We start from the raw sequence: 21596 nt of genomic DNA, 5'->3' as shown, positions 1-21596 counted from the left end.
TAAACAAACAAAATATGACAGTATATATATATATTAGGGCTGTCAGCGTTAACACGTTAATCTATGCGATTAATGCGGCCGCGATTAACGCGATCAAATATTTAAAAAAAATAATTATTATTATTTTTTTTTTTTTTAATGCCTTTATTTCGATGGTTATGAAGTTATGACAGGAAGCGATGCGGAGAAGAGGTGGGGAGAGGATTGGGAAATTACATCAGGCCGGACTTGAACCTGTGTCCCCTCGGGCAATGTAAGTAGGGGACTTGGCCTACCAATAGCCCCCCTTGTTCAAAGTGGGGAATGACAGAAAAAGTTTGAGAACCACTGCCGTAGTTGAAGATGGAGAGAGCTGAGGGATTGTTGGGCGGAAAGTTTCTGTTTAATAGGCAAAATTACGGAACAATCGACAAAACTAAAGTTGTATGTAGCATTTGTCAAATTGAATTTAGCTATCACAGAAGCAGCTCGTCTTTAAGTTATCACCTTAATGCAAAGCACCCGACAGAAAGCAGTCCCAGGTTAGATGGTCGCCAACCCACACTCTACGACTTCTCTAGTAAAATAACTAGACCAGTCCGTGAAAAGGTTACCAACGCTTTAGCAGTTTGGGTTGCCGGTGACTGTCGGACCATCAACATAGTTAAGGACGTTGGGCTGACTGAGGTGATTCGAATTGCTTCAGGAGACAACTCTTATGATTTACCGTCGAGGGGCACCATTGTGTCTCGCATACATTCCTTTTATGACGGCGAGAGAGCACGAAAAATTCAGCTCCTCGAGCAAGCTGCCACCGTCACCCCCACTGGTGACCACTGGACATCAGTCAGCAATGACAATTACCTGGGTGTCACAGGTCATTTGATTGACAATGTATGGAAATTGAGATATTTTTCATTGGAAGTAAAAAAAAAAAAAAACAGACAAACAAACTTTTAATCGCGATTAATCTAGATTAATGAATTTCAAAATGTGAGATTAATTAGTAAAATTTTTTTCATCTATTGACATATATTATACTATATATAATATATATATTAGGGCTGTCAATAGATAAAATATACTACTATATACTACTATATAAATATACTACTATATATATATGTAGTTAATCTTATGTAATTTTAATGTGGGATAACTGTCCATTCACCCTCTCGTGGAGCTCGTCAATCTCAGCCCTGCTGCCTGGGAAGAAGGCACACAGCTTGGCGAGCAGGATCTCATTGTCTGGGATCATCTGGAGAAGCTGACATGCCAGGTCCCTGAATGGAGAAAAGGTGGTGAGCATCACCCACATTGTGCCTTTCAGGAAACACACACTCATACATACACAGTACAAACACACGTGACAGGGTGGGCAAAGCTACAGGGACCGAAATTAAGTATAGACGTTAAAAGCATGTGTCTGCCAGTTAAGCAGTGACTGCTGTAAATGTATGCAGAGAGGCAATGGAAAACGCATGGTCCACATCTACCTGTTTGCCACAGATGGAAAGCTACGGAGAAATGGAAATGAATAGAGAGGTAAAACACATTGGCGAGGGTGAGGAGTGTGACGATGAAGGTGTTGATGTAATACCACAAGAAATGAACACAGTGTTCTGGTACAAGTAGCCTAACTTGTAACTGCAATGTTCAAATGATGGCAAATTGATATTAACATTTCTTATCATAAAAACAATGCATTCACATTTATCACATTTAGTTATAGTAGTGCGTAGTACACAGATGAATGAACAGAGAATGAGCTCATGGGAATGGACAGATCACGTCATCCATGCAATACTCCAAATGACCAGAGGAGGCTACTAAAAGCCATAACTAAAAGTCTAATATTTTTGTTTTGGATTTTACTCGAAACAAGGCTGTTGTATTCATGATGTGGTTTTTGCAATGTACTTAAAGGGAAAGGGTACAACATATCTCACAACAGAAAGTATTAATGTACTCTCCCCAACCCATGGAGCACATATCTAAGCCATCCACTAGCTTGTTAACACATGCGAGTGAGTGTGAGGAGGTCTCACCAGGTCGCCATGGTCATGTACTTCCTGGCCAAGAGCTCCAGCACGTAATGGGTGGCCTGAGCTGCCACCTCTCCCAGCACAGTCCCAACATACACAGCCAGCTCCAGTTCATTACCTCGGATCAGCGAAGCCATTGCCAACTGGGGTGGGGGAGAAAAATACCCATCACACTGAAACTGCACCTGCTTGGAAACTTTTGCAGTTTTATCTGAAACATATCTGTCTATTCAAAATGAATGCAGCCTCCATGGATCTCCACTATACCTCACCTCTGTGTTGTCCACTGCCAGGTGACAGCAGGCTGCCAACACTGCGCGTCCATCCTGGAAATACCACTCTGCCAACTCTTTACACACACAGTGCAGAAGCCTAGAGTGTGTGTGTGTAAGCGAGAGAGAGAGAGAGAGAGAGAGAGAGAGAGAGGGAAGACATGAAAGGGATGGAGACACAGATGAAGAGGGTAAGGGCACACTTTTCACAAGTTATTAAATAAAGATTAAATAAACCGTCTCATAAGCATAAAGTACTAACCCATTATACGCTTCTAGTATGTCGCCATTGTCTGTGCTTGCGTTGTTGTTTACTGACAAGGCCTGAGGCACATGGATATTCCCCTCACAGGCACCCTATTGAGTTAAACAGCAAGCGATAGGTGAATACATAGTGCCATACAAACAGAAGACAGCCATAATAAAATGACCTGACCTTGCTCCAATCCTCGGTACCTGTGCTACTACTAAAGCCTCTTTCAGCTGGCCTTTGCACATGAAGAAATTCACCAGCTTCTTCACGTCGCCCGTGGCAACACAGTAGGGGATGACATCATCATTACCTTCTTGCATCAGTTGGTCTGCTCTCCTGTGGGTATTGAAGAGTTCATTTCGAGTTAACTCCACACAGAGAATGGTCCAGTAGTGCTTTATCTTGAAAATATCTGCCTGCAATCTCTAAATGTAATGATAGTGTTGTGACTTTACCTCTGCATGAGCTTCTTCCAGTATTTCATCGACACACCAGGGGCTACTGATAACGCCTTCTCCCACTGAACCATCAAACGGAAAATATTTCACACTGCACTCAAAGTCTTTATGTCAAACTAGCATGGATGCACGGTACGTCATTATTCCAAAATGGCGGTTTATTCTCAGGTAATCATGCCGCAGTAGAGTAGGGTACTTAATGCAAGGTAAGATAAGCAGTCAAGGAATGTTATAAAACAATTGGGTTCTATCAAATTATTTAGCTGTTTCTGATTGGACGAGAGACGTTCCATGAGTTGGAATACCCCAGGACATCCCAACTCGGACTTTTCACAGCTAATAATAAATCACTCCGCGATGAAACATTCTATAGCACGTTGATACAATTAAGCAATAACCGTTAATTAAAAGTTCTTATAATTCCAAAAGACGTTGACAATGGAACATTTTTTTTGTTGCGGAGAAACAATGGCGAAATAAAAACATTTTTAATCAATAACTTCGTGTTTAAATGTTAATTGGTTGACTATAAAATTGTTTTATAAAAGCAATATAGTGCGAGTGGGGTAGGTAAGGAATATTCCCACGGCTGTTGTTGCCTGCGCCACTCGGCCTCCGGCCTCGTGGCTATGGCTGAATACCACCCGTGGGAATATCCCTTACCTACCACACTCGCACTCGTACTATATTGCTTAATTGTAGAAATTGGCTGTCACATGCATATTGTATACTTGTATACAATAAATGTGGTGTGTTGTCGTACCTCTCCCAGCTCCACCATGAGTTCACAGTATCTCTGAATCTGACCCAGCCTCAGGTGGATCTCAGCAGCATCCTTCAGCCTCTCCTCTTTGCTAGGGGCACCAATGCCCCCTCCAAACTTGCTCATCTTCACAATCGTCAGCTCTTGGGCCTCTGACTGTATGGGAAAAACATACATAAAGAATTATAAATAGTGCAAATAATCACCTTGACGTAAGGTAGAAATAATTTAGATTTATGCAAGACTTAATTCAAAAAGATTATTTTTTACATGAGTGAACAAGATACAAGTTACACATTTACGTTGGATTTCATCCAAAATGTATGTCACAGAACAGGTAGGTTTTAATGGGACTGAGAGGCGGCCTAACAGGTCATTGGAGTGAATGCCGGTGGGACTCACGGTTTTGAAGCGGATCAGGTGCTTCATGTGCATGATGCCCTGGCCGTAGCTTTGGGGCAGTAAGCTGTCATCCTGCCCATTGATCACAGCCACCAAGTTCCACAGGTTATGGCTGCCGCCGGGAGGCTTTGCAGACGATAGACAAGCTTCATAAACACTTACGTTTTACACAGGGGTATCAGTACATTTGCCTTTAGTAGTTATAAAGTAATTACCCCACAAAGTATTTATGATTTTATCCAAAACAACGTACTACTACTTAACTATAGGAATGCACTTTATCAGAATGTATGATTCCTGAGAATCACATTTTTTTATTTTCTGATTAAATTTACTAAGGTATTGTTATTCACAAATATACGATTTTACTCCATTTCTAGGAATCACACTAATAATTTCAGACAAATGTGTACCTCAAAACACTTTACTTACAGAAAAACATTCAGAAAACCGCGTCAGTTTCTTTGTGTGCAGGTCACCATTGAGTTTGTCCAGTTCCTGTTTGATGTCCCTAGACACTTTTCCACACAGGAGCGGAGCCGCCCCAGGCACCATGGCACGATCTGTTCAAGCAGGAGCATGGCACAGAATAAACAAGGACTCCAATTCCCATGATGCTTTATAAACCTATGCAGTAAGATTCTTAACACATAACCAGCAATGCATTATTCAGACGGCGATTCACATTTACATCCATAATCAGAACATAGCATGCATGTTAACCTGTGTTCCCAATGATGTCATCCCAGCTGTGGTCAGTAAGAATGTTTACCAGGAGGGGAGCAATGAGGGGCATTAGAGACCACAGTCTGACTGTGGAGTCTCGGGAGCAGGAGGCCATGGTGAAGGGCCGATTCGGGTGGCAGGTAAGGCCTGGAGATTGGAAATGACACCATTAGACTAGTTGATTATGTAACACAGTCTCGAAGAGTGGAGTCATTTAAACACGATGACAGATTCACACAAGAGAAAGCTCCATAGGTTTACGCAAGAAAAGGTATTCTTTGGTGCTAGCACAAACATGATTCAAACTGGTGAGACAAAGCTACAAGCTATGAGGGGACACATGTGCTGATCGGGAGATCTTTGTTGACAATAAGTCAACAAGTTTGTGTGAATTATTATTATTGTTATTACTATTATTATTATTATTATTATTATTAGGTATGCTTCAGATAAAACATATATTCATTCCTCCTGGTTGACCAGCAGCCATAAAATGTGGCGCAACAAGGAATGTGGCGTGCTTTTGTCTTAACAGCATCCCTGTGTAACAGCATCCCTATCATTTATGTGAGGTCCGAGTGAGACGTATAAATGCGGCACCGTAGACGTCAGCCCCGTGGTCATAGACGGTGTCCAGGCAGGTCCCATCTCTGGTGTCCCACACACGGATGGAGTAGTCCCAGCTGCCGGAGGTGAGCAGGTAGGGCACCTCCGTGTTCCACATGAGGCCCCGCACGGGCGCCGTGTGCCCACTCAGCACGTTGATGCAGGCGTCCTGCGTGTAGTCCCAAATACGGACCGTCCTGCAGGGATGACACTCAATATAGATGCCCGTACCTTCACTTTGCCTCATGCTCGCACACATTGGAATGCTTTAGAGCAGGGTAGATACAGTTTAGTATGCAATGCCTTGAAATGGCAATCTTGGCTCATACAATGGAAATAGTACCAGAATAGTAATTTTTCAGCCAACTTTCAAATCATGACAGAAAGAATGGTTCGATTCATGAAACCTGCATGACTATTCATAGCATGCCTATGAGGAAATGCCCCATTGGGGCCAGAGGGTCAGAGTTAAAGTGGTGGGATTGTGTGAATAGGGCCCTAGTAAATGATTCATTACCCGTCATCTGAGCCGCTGCAGAGGATGCCCTCCCTCAGTGGGGACCAGCGCACGTGGAACACCTTGGCCGTGTGCCCTGTAAACACTTTGAGGGGCTGGTCGGAGCTGGTGGCCAGATAATACACGCGCACGCTCTTATCTTCACAACCTGTGGCTATCATATCTCTGAGAGCCCGTTACGGGGGAGGGGCAGAGGAGACAGAGAGAGGGAGAGAGGAAGAAAGAGAGAGAAGAGAGAGAGAGAGAGAGATAGAGATAGAGAGAGAGAGGGAGAGATGAAGAGATAGAGGTGGGAAGCAACAGGGAGAGGGAGAGAAACATGAGCTGCAAGCACAACCCCTGACTGCCCAGAGAGAGTCAACAAGAACAAAGAGGCATTTGACAGGAGATCTCTCTTGTTTTCAAAACATTCATTATTCAAACAGAGCCTCCAGGTTAGTGCTGGAGTACGTACTGATGTATATTTTGGCTACCTGCCCCTTTGCAAATCTAAGCATGAAAGCGCTTTGGGCGGGGCATGTCACAGGACATTTTGTAGAACAAAATGAGAACTTACTTGTTATTCTGACTCCAGTCACAGCCAAACACTGCAGCAGGATGTTTATACTTGTGCAACACTTTTCCATCAATAGTGCGTATTATACTGGAACAGAAACAGAGGACAAACTTCAAATGTAAAACAAAGTAAACCAGGAAGGATTTGAATAAAAGCGAGAGTAACAGACACACACTTACCAAAAACCATCAGCACTACAAGTAGCTATTCTTTTTGAGTCCTTGTGGCTCCAAGCAATACAAAATATGCCATTCTTCCCATGCTGTGAAACAAGCATACACAACCAGTAAGTACTCAAATGCAGTACATTCTCTTGGATGCTCTTGGACAGTCTCAGGACTCAACAGTCAGTCAAGATGGCATTCTTATCAGTATGCAGACTACAACTGAATGAAAGTCATCAAAAGTGTGCATTAATACTTGTCACCATTCCAACCAATTTTACGTGAACTATTGACAAGAAATGGTCAAATACACAGAGATACATCCAGAAATAAGACTCATGAATTGCTTAGGTTTACTCACCTCGTTAAATCTTGTAATCATTTTGCCTTTTTTCACATCCCAGATAAAGGCTCCATTTCTGGATGTTGCTCCAGCAATGCAGTTAAGATCTCCTTCACATAGATGGGAGAAGAACAAACAACCCCAACGTCCCTTTCAAAATCACTGTAGAGCCAGTTGTCTATTATATTATCATTTAAACCCCTTCATTTAAACCTTCATTTAAACCCCTAGAACTTTACCAGGTGCCCAGGACAAGGAGTAGACCACGCCCTCGTTGCCTGGCGATGTGTAAACAGCAGTGAGAGTGTTGATGTCCCACACTTTGATTGTCCCGTCGAATGACGCTGTCGCTAAAAGGTTTGGGTCATCTGGCTTGAACTTGCAGTCAAATATGGTTTCCACATGACCCTGGCAGAAGAACAAGCAACAGAGAGGCATGTCTGTCAACATGCATTCAGTGAAGCCTTTACAAAAATGACATGTAGATACAACAGGTACAGGAAGTAAAAGATTTTAAAGCACATGCAGAAGTATATCTGTGAGTCTCCCTTGTTGTGTGCTACATGCACTTAAGCCTGCAGTCAGCACACTCATTGCACCAGGTTATTGATGCCCTACCAGATCCCTCAAGAAATCCCACTTCTTGGCCCCCATGTCGTAGAGCCCCACTCCCCCATCCATGAAGCAGCAGACAGCGTGGCCGGGGGGCAGTGAGAAGGCCTGGTTCTGGGACAGTGTTGGGGGAGGCACCGCCTCACTGTTGGAGGACGTATAGTGGTTCTTTGTTGGGGATATCGTGCTGCTAGAAGCTAGAATTAGGGAAAGATAAAGAGAGATTCTCATTTAACCTCAAGGTATGGTTAATTGTCTGAATTCTGAGTTAATGCTTTCTATTCACACACATTTATGGACAGATCTGACTCATGATATTGTGCTGAAGGCTAGAGTTAGAGAAAGATAAGAATGAGATTTTCATTTAATTGAGTAGTTAACTGTGTTGTATGGTTAATTGTCTGAATTCATGTTTTCTATTCACACCCATTTATGGCCAGATCTGACTCACATTTCTTCGCTGGTGGGGAATTGAGCACATGTAGTGCATGGAATCCAGTCTTCTTTAACTTGAAATTATCTAGAGGTGTTGTCCGTGAGACATTCCATATCCTCAAGACACCAACTTGGGAGTCTGCCAAAACAGAAGAGGAACAGGTTCAAATTGAGAATGGATGACATTAGAAAAAACAATAAATCCACATTGAACATCAGTAGTTCAAATGGTAACATCCCCCCAAGATAAAAACAATCAAAGCCGGTGGCATGTAAAAATCCTAAAGGCACCTTGTGTAATAACACTTCAGGTAAGAAAATCTGGACTGGTTTTGCATAGATAATTCATTGTACTGGTGAGTGAGGAGGTTTAGACGGCACTCATCTGAGGATACCTCCAGTGATGAACATGCCGGGGGCGCTGGGCACCCAGGCCAGACACTGCACAGAGGCAGCCGCGCTGGGGAAGCTGAAGGTGGTGATGCAGGACAGGGACTCGGAGTCCACCAGACGGATGCCGTTGTGCAGGTTGGCCACCAGCAGGTAGTCTGTGGAGAGAGGGTCCCACTCCAGGGCCGTGACGGGATCCTCCTCGTCCGTGCCCTCGAGGGACTCTGGCCGCAGGACGTGCTTCTGGTTCTTGGAGCCTGTGGGCGAGAAGATGATTCAGGGTATTTTCCAGTGAAGACAAGTGAGAGGGCTGAAATGAACATTACGGTTGGTTTCAGATGAGACATTCCACTGGGTGCACATTGGCTCATTTACAGTGGTGGACTGCATGCTCTATGGAATGTGAAAAGCCTAATTTGTTCTCATTAAACATTTTGAGAGAAGGAGTTCGGCTTTTGACTAATGTTCACTATTCTATTACATTCCAATTCACTACACTGGAAGAATGGTGATTGCAAAGGCCTACAATTTTTCAAACCCTTTTCATTTTGAATAAAGAACAACATTATTTTTTTTCAGCCATCCATAACTCCAAATAATGTTATTTCAGGAATAATTATATAATTTCAAGTAGGGTACATCTCTTCAAATCTACAGGGCTATTTTGTTTGTTGCATTAACACTGTGAAGCATAGGCAAGATCAACATTTCAGCATTCATGTTTAAAGTCTGTGGATGGATAGATTGCAGAGATGCAATGCAAAGGACACCTTCGGCAGACACCTGGAGGGGGGTGGCAAAACATTTAGCTCAGGTTGTCAGCTTTTTAATGGTTCATCTTTCATCAATTTGAGTATACGACTCTATAGTGCTAATCCTTCTGTGTTCTGTGACTCTCTCCACAGGTGTGCATTTTCAATGGAAAATATACTTTGAAGATCCTGCAACACCTGTGTTTGTGAAAAATTGTGAATTTCCATGGCAACCCACTGTGTCCAGGTGTGACCTGTGTGCACTGGCCAGATGACTTGTATTCCTCTTTACCTGGCTGAAATACGGACAGGCTTCCGTCTGTGTGTCCAAACACCACCTTGCCCTTCTTGACAGGGTGCCAGCGGAAGAGGCAGATGTCGGAGAGGAAGCTGTGGGCGTCCTTGTGGACGGTGACCCCTGAGTCGGGCCCCGAGACTGCCCAGATGTACAAGGGGCCCCGGTGAGACACGAACGCCATGCTGTCACTCGTATTCCAGCACCAGCTCAAAGATGCAGGGATACCTGAAGTGTACGTAAATCAACATACATGGGTGGAACACACACACACACACACACACACACACACACACACACACACACCCATACAAACATTAAATACACAATGCAACAACTGTGAGAAGGGTAGAGAACACAGCCCTTAAACACACACACACACACACATACACACACTCTCACACTCACAATCACACTCACACACACTACACGGAGTGCCGTAACTACACATGAGTATGTGCTCTGACTGCCAAACAATCGAGCCTGGCTCTTTGGCGTTGCGGTCAGAGTGCAGGTTTGTTCATGTCCGGGTGTTCAAGTGACTGCTCTCTCCCTTCTCTACACACTCCCACACAGAGTGAGAATATATCTCATTTATGGCTGAATCTGATATTTCTATTCATAACAGACAGAGCTGAGCGCATCAACATGAACACAAACCCCACACCAATCCACCCCCACCACCACACACACAGGGCACAGTTGCCATAACGTATGACAGCAGTACCTTTGGTGTTATCTAGCCTGGCCACAGCCTTCTGTTCGGCTACGTTCCAGATAATGAGAAGGTTATCTGCACTGGCGCTGGCAAACACCTCCGGATTGTGTGGGCACCAGGAGATGGCTGTGATGGTTTTCTTGTGCTCGGACATGATGGCTCGGAGTTTGAATTCATTATATCTGTGATCCAGCTACAGAACAGAAGGAAACCATTTACTCTTTTGCAAACGCATTGACATGTACATAAGGCAAGGCAAAGCTATCAGTGAAACAATTAGACAATTTTGAAAATGATTTGCATCAACTGATCGAAATGACCAACAATTTGATTTCAATAAATACTGCAGAATGTTCTGAAAAACTAAATATTTTTACAATGTAAAGTGAAACTCTAGTAAGATGGCAGTGCTTTTGAAACACTTGCCTGGTAAATGTAAATGGCAAGTGTTGCACAGTATGCAAATCTGTCGCCGCTGGCAGCACACACATCTTTATTCCAGGGCTGGCAGCCGGCTGCCAGCAAACCAACCTGTTTCACCTGGGACATCTTTATCTGGGGATGAGAAGAATGGTGCAATGATCCATAGTCTCAATTATAATCAAGCATTTAATAAAGGACTGGTTCCAACTAAAACACAATTTGAAAATCTGGAATAAGACTTGGATAGTACTCATTTATACACATTATTGCAACAGAAAATAATTCTGAATTATGTTCATTTACATCTACAATATGTTCTATAGCACAGAAAAAATAACCAAAGGTATATTTATCACAGTCAGACTTTCAGCTTCATCACAGTTACAAACTGTATGTTATCACAGTTGGACTATATGTTATCACAGTTGTACTCTATGTTACCCTGTAGGCCTTCACATATTCCACTAGATCTGACAGCTGTGCATACTATGTGACATTTTTGTATACAATTTTCCATTGAACTTACATATCTTTTTGAATGGGTGAATATACATACATTTCTGTGATTTCACATGTTAGTTTGTGCAAATAGTGTTGACATCATTAGACAATCATAAACTTCCGTGGTCCTGTATTCTCGGTAGGTGAATACACTGTCATACACATTCTAACTGTGACTGTAACACAAGCTCTCGGACACCTTCCCTGCAGTATTATTACAGCTTACTCCTGGGAGCAGTACTCACACTAACCACAGTGCTCCAACGCAGAGGTAAAGGCACAATCACTGCTACCAGTGAACACAGAGAAACACCACACTAGAATGTGTCCTTTTTTTTTAGCTCTTTTGCAGTCTCAGTTTCTGGGTAATCGAGACATGAGACAGCTAGCCACCATAGCCAAGCAGTCACTCGGCTCAGCCTAGAGAGTTTCCATGATGGTGATTCCTTCCTCTGTGTCTGCATGTGTGTTTTAGAGATACAGAGAGATAGTTTGATATATATGTAGAGAGAGAAAGAGAGAAAGAGAGAGAAAGATAGATAGCTTAATAAAGAGAGAGAGAGAGATCCCTCTGCTGAAGCTGCTGTTGTCAGTCCTAGAGAGTGAGTATGTGTTTATGTGTATGCAAGCATGTCTTCAGCATGTGTGTGTGTGTGTGTGTGTATCTGTGCTCATTGACTGGTGCAGCCTGCCCATGAGGGAGAGGTGGCAGACAGGGGCAACAACAGATCCCCTGCCCGTAGCCAGGCAACTGCAGATCCTTTTATTTAAACTATGTGCCTTTAGCTCCCCCACACCACTCACCCAGCAAACACTCACACTCACTCACAGAGACCTGACAACACCTCCATTTGACGCAGACTCCTTTAAGGTGTTTCTCTTCACTCTGTCTCATTATCCACGCACCCTTTCTTGTCTGAGCCATTTCTCTCTCTCCACACACACACACACACACACACACACACACACACACACACACACACACACACACACACACACACACACACACACACACACACACACACACACACACACACACACACACACACACACACACACACATTCTATCCTTCTTCTATCCAGCAAAGTCAGCCAAAACTGCCATTTGCTTAGTTCAAAGACAGCAGCAACAATGCAAAATGCTGCCACCACTTATGATGACACATACACACACTATCTCTAAGTACAAATACATCAACAGTCAGTTTTTATTTGTCCCTTTCAAATATCATATTGGCATAACCAGAGCATTTTCAAACAAAACAGGATGCTCACAGCCTCTCCTCCCTGGCTTGACTCAGGATCAGAGACCCCATGATGAGTGTGAGTGAGCGTGAGCAGCTGGGGGTGAAGCCTAAGCAGACGGATGGCGCAGTCCTCACAGGACCCCTCTACAGCCGATAGAAGGAGGTAGCAGAGGGAGAGAGGGAAAGACGGAGAGGATGTGACAGGAATGAGCACCGAGGAAAAAGGAAACAGAGTGCTCTGTGTGTGTGGATATGTGTGTGTGTGTGTGTGTGTGTGTGTGTGTGTGTGTGTGTGTGTGTGTGGTTGTGTGTGGTTGTGTGTGGGAGAGTGAGAGAGCGAGTGGCCACTCATAGCTGTTTCCAAGGCGATGAAGACAGGGAGGAAGAGAGGTGATTGAACTGAAGTGGTCTGCACGAGGAGTAGCCCTGAGAGAGAGAATGGGAGAAGGAGAAGATGCGGAGGAGGAGGAGGCCGTGGAGGAAGAAGAAGAAAAAGAGGAATGGGGAGAGGAGGAGGAAGTTGGATGTTTTCTAAAAAATAAAAAAATAAACGAATAGAGAGAAACACTCTTGTTTAAATCTCCTCAGCTGTGCCTGCATATTGTTCTGCATACTGTGAATCAGATGTTGCATACTGTGTAATAGCCCCTACATGACATACAAACAAATTAATTTACGATCCTTTAATACTTCATTGGCACATTAAGGGGCCACATTAAGTGTGTTTGTGGCACGTGTGCGTATGTCGGAGAAAGGGATTCGAGTCTGCGACCTGGACTCAAGTTGCACCTAAGACGCACTTACATTGACTTGAGATTTGACTTAAGACTCGTCCTCTAAAGACTTGAGACTCGACTCGGACTCGAGACTGGGACTCGTGAACAATCTTTATTTTGTTTTTATTTTATTTCATATTTTTTTGGCGCATCAACAATGTCTGACGAGCTGAATGTCATTGCCTCCCTTATTATCAGCCGTAACCTTATGCATCTGGTGCACGCAGCCACAAAACGACTGAAAACGCACCCAGATTGGTCAGTCACTTGGTCATGTAAAAGTCAGAGTTAGCGTCTATGGGTTGTTGGCAAACATGTTTGGCTCAGCATCAGCTATTTAACGTTAGCTTGCTACTGGGAGGTTAACTTGATTAGATTGGCGTTCGCTGAATATTCTTAAAAGATCAGTGACAGTATGTTTGCTTGTCACACTTTTTCAGCAACAGACAAGTGAGTCCTTTCTTGTTTACAGTTTTTCTCAGTAGCTGTGCTACATCTCTCAAATCACCCATAACATTTTCAACAATAAGTGCATCTCGAAACAGTTCGTACAAACAGTATGACACAATAGATTACCTGCAAAAGGCCCTGTAATTATAACAGTAATTTATCACCATACCACATTATTATTAGTTTCCAACTAACTCAATATTATTTTCTAGCAAGTTGAATATCATTGATAATGATTTCAATTCAACAAGTCTCCTAGTATAATAGCTAACTAGTTTAACCCATTTGCATGTCATGACTTACACAATGAATAGATACCCAGATGTTTTTTGGGGTAGGACTAAACAGCAGATGATTGTACATAGCCTATTGTATGTGCAAAAGCATTTCCAAAAGAATGAGATATTGCTGTGATGATGTGCACAAGTAAATAGATGATGTGAAGGCTGAACAGTTTTGAGAATTAAAATGTTCATCTTGTGTACCAAAGCAACTGTGAAAAACTGTAAGTAGGACCTCTAGACTTGGTGTATACTACAGCTGTATGTTCATTTCTGTTCAATTTCTGAAGGTAACTTCTTAAAAGACAAACAGACTTATTTAATGGCAACTGGATCACCAAGTAGATTTTACTAGATTTACTAGAAATGTATTACAAATAAATGAGTCAAGTTAGCTTCAGACTGTATGTTCTCTTGGAAACTCACACTTATTCTGTCCTATTTGTTTGGGAAAAAATATTCTGTAGCCACATGTTCACTGACCTGTAGCTAGAGCCCATGCACACTCAAACATACACATGCTCCCAATCATAATGGCAGCAATTTCTTTCAGATCACACAGATAGTGTTTCATACTTAGAACAACTATAGTTGATACAAATCACACTGGAGCAACTTCAACAGCCATGACACTGGACATGAATCCCAGCTCTTTGCAGCAGACCACTGGCTTCAGCCACAGGCTGTCATAATCACCGGGGCAAGCATGACATGTGAGTGGACCTTTCAGAAGCGCTCTGCTATCGCGTCATACCAATACATAGCATTAAAGAAGCTGCCATAACAATCAATTGGGCCCCCACACCACATCTGTACAGTGCACAGAGCTCTAGTATGCCTCCATTTGAAATATCGCCTTTTTGAAGCATTCCTCATAAGCAGTCCCCTAAGCTACAGAGTACAGACACTATCTTTTCTTACATAAGTACAACATATCTATAATGAAGCACTAGACTCACTGTTTTAGCTGACATGAGCCCTGCATAATATCCTTGCAATGTAGAGGCTAAGGTTATGCTTTTTTTTTGCCTGCAAACTATTTCAGTGTGCAGGTGGCAATCAAGTTAACTGGATTAATGTACTGAGTAATCAAGGCCAATCAGACACCCTCCTAATGATTATTTAGACATATGCCCTTCATTTAGTGAAGAGGCACAATCTGGGAAGCAGTTTTCGCTCAGTGCTGCTACTTGAATTAATGACTTTCTAGATACAAAAAAAATTAATTTTAATCCTAAAATAAAAAAGATAGAATCGATTTCAGTGGATGCAAGTATAGTCTTGGAAAAATATAAAGTATAATGATTCAAATTCAAAATTGGCCTGAAATCCGAATCAAATAGGATAGTCTTGGAGTGCTGTATATGAATGAACAGTGGGGCTTGGCAATCCAGGAAATGCAGAGAAAGTATTTATTCATTACGAGTTCAATTAAATGAGATGTGGCACTTGATTACACTTTTGCCTCCTGATTAGAATCATCTTAAAATCTAGTCTTACTCTCACTGATGCCAGCTTACAGCCTGATTCCCATGGACATGTGTGGTTCTGTTTACATTGTTTGAAAGCCCGAGTGCAGTGGCGCATCTACACATACTCTGTCTCAGTCCTCGAGATCAGCGTGGATCAGCATGATTGAAAGTGAAAGACTTGCTAGGGATTCTCTAAATCTCTCCTTCTATTGGCTAAGAGCTCAGACTTCAGAAGCATCAATTACTAGCAAGATGTTGAGTGGCTGTGGATGTGTACGACTACACGACACATTCTGTGTGGCATCATTAGAGGGTCACTGGTGAAAGCAACGAGAGCAAGAGGAAACAATGTAATCAAATTATGGCTAATTGGTAACCACAGTAACTCCATGGTAACTAGCTTCACACCTTTACCTTTTTAACAAGCTCTCTATTCATGATAAATGCCGTTCCTCTACTGACAGTAGTACTCTTAAGATATGTGCCCTTGCAGGTATTGCATTGCATCGATGATACATTTAACCAGTCCTGGTAACTGATTTTAAACATATAAATAAAATAATAATAAAAGTAGGTCAATATGCAAGTATGTCATAAACAGACTGCCCAAATGGATACTATGCGACACTAATACTACACAAGGTAGAGTCATGTGTCCCACATGCCTGGTCGGATGCACAATTGAAACGGTACTGTAGTGTTATTTATTTCATTATGTCCGTCTATTAGAGCATATTTCTCATCCTGGTTGTTAGAGATACTTGTAGCAACTCAGGTGTAAATGTGTGTTGCTGTCACAAGAGTTTAGTTCCTCCTGTGTAAGTCTCCCTTTCTCTCTGGTTGTATATGAAACAGAGAAATGTGAAGACCAATATCAAGAAAGACGACTGACAACATAAGAAGTCACCTTTTATGACCTTCAAACAAAGGAATTAACATCTTCTTAGAGTCTTGGCCTCTTGTCAGCCCAAGGTGTCATCTGATATTCTGAACTACAGCTAGTAAAACATTAAGAATGAGCGTGGACAGTGACCATCATCACAAAGCTTGGCTACCACAGTGTGACGAGAATGATCTCACATTTATGCTACTGTGTGGTTTTCAAAACTCAAAATTACAGTTTTGGTCTGTTGAGGGTAGATGTTTGCCTCTAGATATAAATAATGCGACTCATTTGAATGTGCCCCTAAGAATACGTCGCCCTGTCTCCAAGGATCTAATTTGCGCTAATAACAAATGCTTGGCGCAGGTGAAAAATATATAATGGTGTTGATTAGCAGTTGACAACAACGAACTACCTCCAGGGCACTCCACCTGTAGCAGTCCTTCAGTAAACTGACAGATCGTGCTATCTATATGTTATGTACTCAATCAGAAATGGAGAAGAAGCATTCATGGATATACAGCCTCTAAACCATTGCTATCAATGCAACTAATTTTTCATACATGGAAATACATCACTCGGAATGCCACCAGATACCTTATTAAACAATTAAATTAAATAATCCGGTATGCAACATACATGTGTTTGCTAATCCGGTAGGCATAATGCATTATATCAGAAGTTGTGCATGTGCAGAGTGACGAACATTACTGTCGACATGAGTACGAGAGGATAAACGTTCTTAATGTTCAATTGTATTGTTTACGTGTCTTACAAATACATGTTGAACATAAGGAAGCATATTGAGCATAGTGAGGGTCGTAAATCACTGTACAATGTTAATACATTCCATTCCATTACGCGACAGACAGAAAGGTCGATATCAAGTTTTTGAAGAACGGAAATGACAAATAGTAATGCGTAAATACGTGGAAATGCTTACCGTTGAATCTGTTAGTGGACAGCGAAGTGGTGCTGAAATTAGGTGTATTGCTGGTCAGAAGCACTTGGTTCATGTAGTTTGTTGTGGCTCCTTCCGGATCACTTATTTGATTGGCTATTTCAAGAAAACGGTCTAGCTTCGTTGGCAAAATGATTGGCTCTTTACCACATCAATCGCAGGCACCAATCCGTGTATTAAAGGGCTAGATGCCAATCATGAACAAAATCCCTACCGTCTGAAAAGCAAGGCGGTGCTTGGCACCATGGAAATGTATATGTAGTTTGTATGAACGGGTTCTAGTCAATTGATTTAACCATGGACAGACGGACGTCACGAAATCTGTCTTCGGTTCTAAGTCCATCGCCATTGCTAAGATAAATCCTGCATTTTAAAATTAGGCTCAAGTGTTTTGGGGACAGGGGGCTGAATATTTTCTGTGAAGATGACATTATTCTGCATGAACCCCTCGCTATTCACACAAGCTCACAGGTTGGATTCTAGCTACATATTGTTCCATCTCCAGTAATCCCATGTCACAGCACAATAACAAAGCAGCTAAATATAGGTGCAAAGTTGCAAGATATTCTGCCTTGCATTCTGTTTGAAAAATAATTGTTTTGAGTATGCAGCATAAATAAATGTATGCATGGCTATTTCCAAAACGTACCACTGGGCGGCGCGCCTAACCTCTTCAATGCAACAGATTTCAAATGCCTACAGCAATAAAAAGGGCGTGTTCAGCAACAGACCCGTCGCTCTATGGCGAAAAGATATAGTATACAGACAGCATACATGAAGTTGAATACATTCATTTGTATAGCCAACAAAAAAGCTTAGGTTTCACCAAATCTTCTTGCGTTTCGTTCAACTCTCCCAATTCATGCTATGTTTGCTATTATTAGTCTTTCTCGGATCAAAGTCAACTATTGAATAGCCTATATTAACACACGTGAAAACGATTTCAAATTCAGCACAATGACACAGGGGAAAGGAGACTAATTTATATAATGTCCAAAAGAAGAGACAATTGTATGTCGGTTACATGCATCTTACTATTACAGATAAACACTCATGAACAGTATATGTCTGTGACACACCGTGCGGGCTGCTTGTGACACGCGAGTGTGTTAATATAAACGCGAGTACCTGATAACTGCAAGTGTGTCTTGGTTTCCATGGTGAGCTGCTGCCCTGCCTCTATGAACTTCAAAGCTACACAGACTGAGAAATATGATGGACGGATTTAGTTGGTTTCTTTCCCTGATGTGTAACTGCCCTTAAAAAGCACCAGTTAAGGCTTAGTCGCCCTTCATTCTGAAGTCTTGAAGGGTAGGCCACACACATTTAACCACTTCATCTGATATGCTCCTTCCACAACTTCTACGAGCAGCCGAAAACACACTCACACACCAAGCAAAACATCAAGAAGGCCCTAACCTTTGCTGGATTTGTTTTGTGGACTTGAAATGAATTCAGTCGCACAGGACGACCATTGATTCCGCCTAGACAGACTTTCTGACTTCCTTCTGAAGAACACCCCCGCCCGCGCTCCTGACTCAGTGACGTCGCCCTATCCCGCTGCCTGCCGGTAGCGACCCACTTTGCTCTCCTGTTGATGCTAGTGTAGCCTTTAATCTACAACCGAGAACCTAACAGCACCGAATAAGAGCCTAAAATGGGTATGTAATATTTCTGGTTGTTTCATCTAATTTTACAGTGAAACGATTCATCATTATGACACAGTGGAAGAACCACTGGAACTTAAAAATCAGAATCGCGCTGTACACGTGTTGCTCGTTGCCCAGAGAGATCCTTATTGTGTTGCTTTGGTGATGACACAGATGGGAAAGTGGTTACAAACTTTCTCAATACGAATCCACAGAAACAGCCATTGTTGAACTTTGGAAAAGTAATGTTACTATGGGATGATGATGCTTTGATTCTTAATATAGCAAAACATATATTGTGGACCCTACTGGTCATGTCATGTTAGGTATGTCAGAAAAGAATGACAGATTTGTATGCAGGATTTACCAGATTTGTCACTACTAACATGCTTGATATATTGAGAGACAGGCAGAGAGAGAGAGAGAAAGAAAGAGGGAATTTTGTTATTCTGATTAGTAGTTGTGGAGTGGACCAAAAAGTGCCTTCAATTGTATAGTGTCTCTCCACCTGGCCATTTTAACATAGACACACATGCAGCTACTGTCTGGAGGATGTCCAAGTACATACTAATTCCAGTTTGTAACCTGTTTCAACCTTTTTATGCTGCTATTATTATATAATGAAATAGGCATCTAAGAGGATAATGGGATTGTGCTGGTAGTGCACTTGCTTCAACTGTGTATGTAAGACGCAGACACTTTCAGCAGACCTCTGCCATTTAACCCCTGTTCTGCTAAATACCTTGTAGAAAAGATTGTTCTAGTTCGTTTTACTCATCTCCTTGTTTTCATTGTTTTTACAACCAGTTGATACACTGAATGCCATCAATGTTGCATTTGTCCTCTTTCCTGATTCAGGCAACTGCCAGTCTTTCTTGATTGTTTTTAAAATGTACCCTAAATTCAAGACGTTGTTTATGTAACAGCCCAGGCTAGAAATCCAATGGAAAGCTCCGGAGTGGATCATTTAAGCTTATCTCTATTGTGCCACATGTCTGTAAGGTGGGAAGGTGTGCCGTTTCTTTCTATCCCCTGGCCAACAATCACAGTGTACACTTTCTGCACTGCTCTTTGGCTCTGGGTTGCTACAGAATAAACAGGTTGGAGGAAAAGAGTGAGGGCTGTCATGGAACCGCCACATGAATGGCAGGAAACAACCTCATCTGCCTCAGAGCTACAGGAAAGCATTCTCCCAAGTTTGCATTGTTCCCCATACTCTTGGGCCTTTTCAAGCGGTTGGCTAGTGTGACCAGGTGCAGAGGTCTTCTTCAGTGAAAACAGCGAGCCTGCTAGCAGCATCTGCCGCCTGGCACAGACTTCGTGCATAAGCAGCGCAGGAATATTTTCCCGCTTCCTCTGAATTTCAGATGGACTTTCTTCATACGACAGCTGTAGCGAATATAATCCTTGCATTCACAGGCATTGTAACAGGGGCGTCAAATTCCGTGTGCTGGATCATGAGCTGCGTATTGTGTCATAACTGATTGCAATTTCATTTTTTTTTCGTTGTAAAAATGGGAGCTTTCTTCTGATCAGAGAACAGATACTATTGAAATGGCCATTCATTCAAGTCCTGTTCTTCTCCCGCTCTGGTTTTGTTTTCCCTGAGCTTTTAATGTATGCACTCAGTCACATGAAGGATAAATAGCAACATTATGTACCACTTTTTTCAGCCTCCCCCAAACATTCCCCTCTTGTGTGGGGGCCTTTGATAATGGCAACAAGCGACACAGTGTTTTTATTTGAAATGTCGCCACTCTCTGTTGCGTGAGTTTGGCTGTGCCTCTGCTCCGAGTCCACTGGCAGCTAGGAGCTCAGTCCTATGTGACTGTCTAGCTTTGTGTGTCATGCTAAACTGCACAACCAAAAACAGAGAGAGAGAGAGAAAGAGAGAGAAAGAGAGAGAGGGAGGGAGACAGACGGCGAAGCAACGCCAACCTCTTTCCATCTGGTAATTAAGCTGATGTTGGCCACTCATGTAATGCAGCTGTTCAGCGCCTATACTGGCACAACAATCTGTAGATGACACAGGTAAAAACATTTTCACCTGTCCCTGACTAAGAAGGTGACGGATGTGGTCTGAGTGGAATAAGACGGACTGGTATAGAGCAGCATTTGATTTCTCACTCCCCCTAGTCTGCCAGAGGGTCTCAGAAACAGGGGCATGGATCCTCACACTGGTTCTACACACAGAATGGCTGCCAGCGATCTGTGAAAAGCCACGGGTAAAGTTTGAAATATTAGCTCTCTTGGCACAAAACATGTATGGAATAGCAATCACTGCCTGTGTGGGACCTGAGGCCAGGCAAGCCTATTAGTTCCACCCCATATTTCCCAAAGGGAACTGGTAAAGGAGTGGATGTTGGCGTTACAGTGCTTTTTCCCATATAGAATGACAGTTAAAATTTCAATAACTGTCTATGCAGCATGAGGGCTGGAGCAGACTGTATTGGCAGCCTGCATGTTTTCCTTCTCTCATCTTCCTGTAGGCCTGTGCCGTGTTAGATTTCCAAAGCCATAATAAACAGCCTTGTAAAAAGCATTTTTTCTATCAGTTCTCTATTTCTCCTTTCTTCATTTTTTTTTATTCTTATTCTTATTCTTCTACTTCTGTGTTTGCATCCTCAGCTATGTTTTCTTGAATAAGCAGCCTTGATCTCACTTGAC

At 42.5% G+C, this 21596-nt stretch overlaps 2 protein-coding genes across 5 annotated transcripts in view; one reads left to right on the top strand and one right to left on the bottom strand.

Moving 5' to 3' along the window:
- Window positions 1-18780, bottom strand: part of wdr17 (WD repeat domain 17) — a 28442-nt gene extending 9662 nt beyond the window's left edge. The window contains exons 1-24 of one of the 4 annotated variants that reach the window (XM_031559550.2): window positions 18700-18780; window positions 10713-10841; window positions 10296-10479; window positions 9566-9796; window positions 8527-8778; window positions 8148-8270; window positions 7703-7893; window positions 7324-7492; window positions 7103-7194; window positions 6757-6839; window positions 6578-6664; window positions 6022-6186; window positions 5499-5701; window positions 4896-5045; window positions 4605-4735; window positions 4173-4298; window positions 3771-3926; window positions 3005-3069; window positions 2753-2885; window positions 2559-2653; window positions 2297-2396; window positions 2028-2167; window positions 1476-1496; window positions 1151-1262 (exon numbers count right to left, since the gene is read on the bottom strand). In XM_031559550.2, the coding sequence (XP_031415410.1) occupies window positions 1151-1262; window positions 1476-1496; window positions 2028-2167; window positions 2297-2396; window positions 2559-2653; window positions 2753-2885; window positions 3005-3069; window positions 3771-3926; window positions 4173-4298; window positions 4605-4735; window positions 4896-5045; window positions 5499-5701; window positions 6022-6186; window positions 6578-6664; window positions 6757-6839; window positions 7103-7194; window positions 7324-7492; window positions 7703-7893; window positions 8148-8270; window positions 8527-8778; window positions 9566-9796; window positions 10296-10479; window positions 10713-10835 (3132 nt within the window). In that variant the 5' untranslated portion in view covers window positions 10836-10841; window positions 18700-18780. Of the gene's footprint in view, window positions 1-1150; window positions 1263-1475; window positions 1497-2027; window positions 2168-2296; window positions 2397-2558; window positions 2654-2752; window positions 2886-3004; window positions 3070-3770; window positions 3927-4172; window positions 4299-4604; window positions 4736-4895; window positions 5046-5498; window positions 5702-6021; window positions 6187-6577; window positions 6665-6756; window positions 6840-7102; window positions 7195-7323; window positions 7493-7702; window positions 7894-8147; window positions 8271-8526; window positions 8779-9565; window positions 9797-10295; window positions 10480-10712; window positions 10842-17262; window positions 18386-18699 lie in introns of those variants that run through there. The other 3 variants (XM_031559548.2, XM_031559551.2, XM_031559552.2) reach the window with 3 other exon arrangements.
- Window positions 18410-21596, top strand: part of gpm6ab (glycoprotein M6Ab) — a 62366-nt gene continuing 59179 nt past the window's right edge. The window contains exon 1 of the mRNA XM_012836922.3: window positions 18410-18941. Within this exon, the coding sequence (XP_012692376.1) occupies window positions 18938-18941 (4 nt within the window). The 5' untranslated portion in view covers window positions 18410-18937. The remainder of the gene's footprint in view (window positions 18942-21596) is intronic.

The sequence above is a fragment of the Clupea harengus genome, chromosome 22, assembly GCF_900700415.2.
Source record: "Clupea harengus chromosome 22, Ch_v2.0.2, whole genome shotgun sequence".
Lineage (NCBI taxonomy): Eukaryota > Metazoa > Chordata > Actinopteri > Clupeiformes > Clupeidae > Clupea > Clupea harengus.
This window is presented reverse-complemented; position numbering and strand designations above follow the sequence as displayed.